At 43.2% G+C, this 6,989-nt stretch overlaps 1 protein-coding gene across 2 annotated transcripts; it reads left to right on the top strand.

The window, feature by feature from the left end:
* Positions 1 to 1,566: 1,566 nt before the first annotated feature.
* On the top strand, positions 1,567 to 6,619 carry mat2ab (methionine adenosyltransferase II, alpha b). 2 transcript variants are annotated; one of them, XM_049578915.1, is made up of 9 exons: positions 1,568 to 1,845; positions 2,576 to 2,653; positions 2,753 to 2,875; positions 2,972 to 3,084; positions 3,192 to 3,335; positions 3,430 to 3,648; positions 3,731 to 3,913; positions 4,033 to 4,166; positions 4,828 to 6,619. In XM_049578915.1, the coding sequence occupies exons 1-9, from the start codon at positions 1,755 to 1,757 to the stop codon at positions 4,928 to 4,930; spliced, it is 1,188 nt and encodes a 395-aa protein (XP_049434872.1). In that variant the 5' UTR covers positions 1,568 to 1,754; the 3' UTR covers positions 4,931 to 6,619. The 2 variants fall into 2 exon arrangements, with proteins under 2 accessions (XP_049434873.1, XP_049434872.1); XM_049578916.1 differs by having other exon boundaries at positions 1,567 to 1,845; positions 4,033 to 6,619.
* Positions 6,620 to 6,989: the final 370 nt, after the last annotated feature.

Here is a 6,989-nt window from a genome sequence, read left to right as displayed (position 1 = left end):
CCTCAGCCCCTGCTCTTCTCTCTACTTTTTTCAGTTTTCACTTTGTTGCAAATGTATTTCCAGGTTAATCTGGTTGTTTCGCCAGGGAAGGGCATGTTCTGATGATCTTATGATAGCCAAAATGAATGCAATCTATCAGATTAATTATACCAGTGTTGGTTTATACCAAACTCTAATTATGGTTTCTGGGAAATATTTATTTGTTGTGTGGTACACTTCTGGAAACACGTCATGGAAAATAGAAATCGTATCTCTAGGGTGTCAATTTACAAAACAAATAACGTATAACAGCAAAACTTTTATTAGACCTTCACAATTTCTCCCGGGGATCAATAAAGTATAACATCTTATCTTTTAAGTCTCTATATTGTCTAACTTATTAATTAAATATATAAGCTTTTAAAACTGATTATAACGTTGTAAAAACACAACTGTCACTGTGACAAGCACTGCGCTGCTGAACAAGTGAATATTCCTGTTTGCACAATGACAGCCAGCTCTACTTTCACCTAACATACAACAGGACATGAAGCGGGAAGGGTGGTCAGCCTGAGGAGCATCATGGGTCAAGCATTCGGGCCACTTCCTCATATCTGTGCAGGAATCAGTCACAGTCTTTTGTTTTTGGTTAAGGTATGGCATGTTGCACTGATCTGTGGATGAATTACTGAATGGGCCTAGAGGGCACAGGCCAAGGAGCTCAAAGTGTAAGGGGCCCCCTTGGCCTTCAATTGCAAAATGGCACACATTGGCAACACATAATCATAAGGAGGGGACTCAGTATGATCACAGTCATGAAACAGCAAAATAAAAGGCACAAAATGGTGATAAACACCAAAGAACCACAGGGATACACAAAATGACCACACACAAAATTACCACAAAAAGTGGCAAAACCACTATGAAACCTGTATGTCTTGCTCCTATGTAGAAGAGGTGGTGGGGCCGTAAGCATATCTGTGCACAGGGGCCCATTGTCTCTATTCCGTCTATGCATAAACCCTCTGCACATGGGGCGAGGATGACTAGGGGAAAAACTACGGAGTAAAACAAAGCTGAATGATGATGATTTACAGGAAAATAAAGTACACAGAGTACACTGAGGCTATTTCACTAAAATTTAACATGGATCTTTTTTATTAGTTGTTGTTAATCAATAAAAAAAACTGTGACATGGGGGGCATGATTTTTTTCAGCTTCTGAGGGGGGAGCATGACAAAGAAAAGTTTAAGAACCACTGATGAATGGTGACAGTTTATAATTCAGATCCAGCTGTTTTAGAGTCAGATCTAACAACTGTATTATTCAAGACTGGCCTGCACATCCCATGTAAAATGGCAACACAACCTGCAACTAGCTCTATTTCTAAATCCCCTCTCCCATCACACACTTCAGTCTGACACACGACGCAAAGGTAAAGCGAAAAGGTGCTGATCGAGCAAGGCCCTCGTGTCACTGAAACATTTTGGCAAACACACATGCAATGCATTCCCGGTTACAGTATGCCACAACCATCGATAGGCTCAATGGTATGGCCCGCCTCCTCGTGACGTCAGAGCGTCTGACTTCATGGGATAAATAGTGGAGCTCTGCGCATGAGGCTCAGGCTCGAGGATCAATACATCGAGATACCGGGGCAGTCACTTGGGAGAGGAGCGAAAACGCCAAGGCACCGCTGTTAGAAGAAACACCAGAATAGCTTGATATTAACCTCGTAACATTTTATTAAATAGCAGCAGCAGACGCAAGCGACAATGAACGGACAGATGAATGGCTTCCATAACTCCCTCATTGACGAGGACTGCTTCTTGTTCACCTCAGAGTCGGTCGGGGAAGGACACCCCGGTAAGACACTACACGCCGTTCTTTTGAGAATTAACCCTTTTTTTAAACTCTGTTTTTCACGACGTTGTTTTCCCTAAAGTGCTGTACATGTTCACGTTTCATTTTAATAAGAAAAACTAGGAAATTTATAAATGAAATTTGAACGTTACGGCCTTTTCCGCTACGTCAATGTAGCTGGGCCGGTGTCAAGAGCACGCGCTACTAGCTAATATTAGCTAGCTCGTCTTTGCTGAATAGGTGATGCTGTCGCGAGCGGTCGGACCCACCGACAGCAGACACACCAGCTCGTATCAGACATTTGCCGTAGACATTACTTGAATGCTCTTTTCATTATAGTGTCATTATTTGTTAATTGGTTAGCATTTTCCTGAATGTGCCAAATCATCCGGGGCTGTTACCGAGACACAATGACTTGTACCGTTATCCGTCGGCCTGATCCGCGTACGACCGTGGGTGTTTTTACTAACATATGTCGGCAAATGAGATTAGTTAAATGTTTAGAAGTTTATCACGCTTGCCTTCCGGTTCCCGGGTAGTTGCGCGCCCTCCCTTCCCCACCACATGTGCACACACTGAAATGGCGACTGTTAGGAGGTTTGGGGCCACTCCCACAGAGCACGAGACTGATCATTGGCGCTAACGTGCTTCAGTTTACATTCAGAGCCGGTTTTGCTGCAGTCTGTTATTGTTGCCGGTGTTGCTTAGCTGCGTTGTTGCTTCTGTTTTCCAGACAAAATCTGTGATCAGATCAGTGATGCAGTTCTGGATGCCCATCTCAAGCAGGATCCCGATGCCAAAGTTGCATGTGGTGAGATTTTTTTTTTTCTTTATGTTGGCTCAAATCTATTGTTTGTATTGACGGTGAAATATTGACTGTTGTTCTTCCTGAATTTTTCGCCTGCTGCAGAGACTGTTGCCAAGACTGGGATGATCCTGTTGGCTGGTGAGGTGACATCACATGCCACAGTGGACTACCAGAAAGTCGTCCGCGACACCATCCGCCAAATTGGATATGACGACTCCTCCAAAGGTGTGCCATGTTGTTGTATTGGTCTGTGCTTGTCAGTAAGCTGTCTTTTTTGAGAATGGTGTCTTAATCTGCTGCTGCTGTCTGTCTTCTGTACAGGCTTTGACTATAAGACCTGCAATGTTCTTGTGGCCCTGGAGCAGCAGTCTCCTGACATCGCTCAGGGTGTTCACATTGACCGCAATGAGGAGGATATTGGAGCAGGGGACCAGGTCAGTAGTAACTCTCAACATTTTGAATCTGTTCTGAAGTTGGGTTACTTGTCTTTTAGTGAGTCATGTGCATTTTAAACACATACTAAATGTCTCTTGCTCTGCAGGGCTTGATGTTTGGGTATGCCACTGATGAGACCGAGGAGTGCATGCCTCTCACAATTGTCCTTGCCCACAAACTGAATGCCAAGATGGCTGAGTTGCGTCGCAATGGCACCCTTCCATGGCTCCGGCCAGACTCCAAGACACAAGTAAAGCTGTTATACTTGCTGTTATTAACTACTGTTAATTATTCTGGTGTTGATGAGATTCAGCTCCTTTTTAAATTGCCATTTTTTTCCTCAGGTCACTGTCCAGTACCGCCAGGACCGTGGCGCCATGCTTCCAGTGCGTGTGCATACAATTGTCATCTCTGTTCAGCATGATGAGGATATTTGCCTGGAGGAGATGAGAGACACCCTGAAAGAGAAAGTCATCAAGACGGTTGTTCCCTGCATCTATTTGGATGATGACACCATCTACCATCTGCAGCCCAGCGGGAGATTTGTTATCGGAGGCCCACAGGTAAATATCCTAGGGTGTGGCTTTTCAGAAAATATTGAGCCTGTGAGTTGCATCCCTGTGAAACCTCTTTTCTTCATCTCAGGGTGATGCTGGCCTGACAGGGCGTAAAATCATTGTCGACACCTACGGAGGCTGGGGAGCCCATGGCGGTGGTGCCTTCTCTGGGAAGGATTACACAAAGGTGGATCGCTCTGCTGCTTATGCTGCACGCTGGGTGGCCAAGTCTCTGGTGAAGGCTGAGCTCTGCAAGAGAGTGTTGGTCCAGGTAAGTGGCTGAACACCCCTGCTCTTCATTTAAAAGAGACGGGCTACAAGAGTTTCCTCCCTGAAGTTTTATGTTTGTTTATACGGGATATAAATACGTGTGCATGTGTGTTGTATTAGGTTTCCTACGCCATTGGAGTTGCCCATCCCCTTTCCATTTCTATCTTCCACTACGGGACCTCCCACAAGAGTGAGAGGGAGCTTCTTGACATTGTGAAGAGGAACTTTGATCTCCGTCCTGGAGTCATTGTCAGGTAATGTATAATCTCCGAAGCCACCTGCTCAGTGAAGCAGATTATTCCTGTTTGCTGTGCCATAGTTTTGTCTATTTATATGGCTTCCCTGCCCAGCATTTGGAGCTAATGTAATTTTTTAATGTATTTTGAAACTCAAACTCTGCGAAGCAGATACCATTTTTCTTTTGCTTCAGCTTGAATTTTGTTTGGCTTCTGTGATCAAAGGCTTTGATTTTGCTTTATCTCTTTCTATAAAATTATATGGTATAGTGTCAAAATTTACACGTGGGCAGTAGTGTGAGCAAAAGTCTCATTTATAGGGGTAGATAGATAAATCATTTGCAATGGAGCTGAAGTGCTGTAGCTCATAGTTAGATAGATAAGCTTTGTTTTTTTTTTTTTTGTTTTTTTTTTTTTTGTAAACTGGAGTGTGGGTTCCAGCTGCAGTCAGCACACTGCGCAGAGATGAGTTTGCTTGTCAGGGTAAGTGTCGAAGCCTCGCGTGTCTCCCTCTTCACCAGCCTGTCTAACAACTTTAAAATAAAAAAAAAAAAAACTTTCGGTGCTCTCAACACTTCCCACTGGCTAATGTGAACATTATGCCTGTGTGAGTATGATTGTGTGCCTTTTGAGGTCACAGGGTGTGACTGCTGCTAAATATTTCGATTATGTATTCCAGGGAGCTGGATCTGAAGAAGCCCATGTATCAGAGGACCGCAGCCTATGGCCACTTTGGCCGAGACTCCTTCCCTTGGGAGGTGCCCAAAAAGCTCAAATACTAAACATGTTAAGCTTTTCCCCCCAGGCCTGTTGGTGTATACTACAGAGAAGCCTCCAAGGTTCCGGGGGTGAAATGCCCTTTTCTCTCTCATAGTAATGGTAACTTTTAACACTCCCTTCCTCACTCCAACTCCCTCCTTTTGTCTTCTTGCTGTTTTCTGCTGGTTGCAGTATCATACTGGGTCACAGGAGGCATGCCTCAGAAACTCGATGTTTAAAGAATTGGATGGGTTCCATGAACTCATTCACCATAGTACTTCATGATCTCCCACGTGTTGAGGTTCCCCTGCTTCTTGTTGTGATAAACCCCGAAATTGCTGTTTAGTTGTTCTCCTCTTGGCATTCCATCCTCGTCAGTGTAATCAGTCTTTTATTCAGTGTCATGGCGGTAGCATATTAGGTTATATGCGATACCCCTCTTAATTCACTGGTGCTATGGAGTCTGCGTGACATCTAAATTTATCAAGTCCACCTAGAAGCGGAATTTGATAGTCGGAGGGTCCTTTTTTGATCTGGCGCCTTCCCAAATGAGCTCAGTGTCTTTCTAAACATTCCTCCCTCGTCAGTCTGGTACAATTACACCCTGACCCAGTGTTCTTTATCCTTTTTGTTAGCTTTATTCCCGCATCTTTGTGGAGGATGCTAGAATGGCACAATTAGAATTCAAGGGTTGTTGCTGTTGTCACAGAAAATGCTATGCATTGCAGGCTAATGGGCGAGCCAAATCCGAATTATTCAAGCTCTCAAATGAGCTTAAAGCCTCAGATGCCCCTACAGGCCGTTGCTGTTTTCTGACGTAATACAGAAAAGTCAGAAGCTGCTATGTCACTGCTCTGGTCTGCAGAGGTATGTGTTATACTTGATGGCATTGAAATTGGATTATTTATGCATTAAAATTCAGTTTTAAATGAGTCCTTTTTAAATGTAGTTTAACTTGCATTCTTATGGTTTGAAGTGACTAAAGGTCCTTATACTCCTTAAGGATATTGACGGCAGGTGTAGCTACAGAGAAACCTGATGCCCGTCTTTGTCCTAAAGAGTGTTTCTTTGCCAGAGTCTTATTGGCTTGGAGTCAAACCTTAACACTATTTATTTGTTCTCTGAAACTCAGCGTGGATACAGAGAAGCTGAGGTTTCAGAAGGCAGCTTTAAACACACTTGGCTATTGAATCTTGAATTCCTTTTGACTTGACCATTTTTCAGTGTTTAGCTTGAGGCTCCAGAGTGTCCTACAGAAAAGCTTTGGTCCACCTCAACAACAAAGTGTCACTGGCTACTGTTAATGACTATTTTGCAACCTTTTTTATTTTTGGACTGTAGATCATATTTTTAAGTGGGTTGGTTTTGAACTCCCGTTAAAATGTCTGGTGCAATTCTTTAGCTCTTACCTATCCTCAATGGCATGGCAACATTTGGTTGGTGTAGTACAGAGAAACCAGCCTTGTTTACACGGCCATCCCATGTGGGGGATAGGTTCAAGTTTTGGTTTTGTTCCCTTTACCACTTGGAGGTCATCTCGTTGGTTACAGTAAGCGTAAGAGTGCCTTTTCTATTTCCTCTACTCCCCCTTTGCTTTTCTCCCTCTCCTACCAACATGCGCTCAACTTCCAGAGGAACAAGTAGCTCATACTGTATTATGCTTCATGTCTAGACTGGGTAGTTATGCTCTGTAATAAACTACTCCTTTCAAATGTCTGTGTCACTGTGATTTTAATGTTCATTGATATTGTACAAAGAGTAGAATCTTATCAATTCTGGATTAAAATGTCATAAAAACTATTAATGATTTTCACATCAAGAGTGATCCTGTGCCCATTCCGTTATGAAACACGTTTCCAGCCATTATAGGAAATGCCTTTTCCTGCTCAAACAGAAATTAACCCTGATACTGTGTCCTAAGGGTCTAGAGTTCACTAAAGTAACTGATAATTACATGGAGAGAAGAAATGATTGTGTTGGTGATGCTCTCTTAAGTGTTTCAGCCACACATCTCAGTTTTTAATGCACATATCCCCAATTTAACATTGTCGAAATTTAAAAAAGGTTTCCACACATGAATTA

The sequence above is a fragment of the Epinephelus fuscoguttatus genome, linkage group LG6, assembly GCF_011397635.1.
Source record: "Epinephelus fuscoguttatus linkage group LG6, E.fuscoguttatus.final_Chr_v1".
Lineage (NCBI taxonomy): Eukaryota > Metazoa > Chordata > Actinopteri > Perciformes > Serranidae > Epinephelus > Epinephelus fuscoguttatus.
Note: the sequence above shows the minus strand (reverse complement) of the source record. Positions and strands in the feature narration are given on the sequence as shown.

Bases quoted from the DNA above. Each gene is read 5' to 3' on its own strand.
- mat2ab (XM_049578915.1), top strand. From the start codon at position 1,755: ATGAACGGACAGATGAATGGCTTCCATAACTCCCTCATTGACGAGGAC. The intron at 2,876-2,971 runs GTGTGCCATGTT...TCTTCTGTACAG, and splicing joins ATATGACGACTCCTCCAAAG to GCTTTGACTATAAGACCTGC. The intron at 3,336-3,429 runs GTAAAGCTGTTA...TTTTTTCCTCAG, and splicing joins GGCCAGACTCCAAGACACAA to GTCACTGTCCAGTACCGCCA.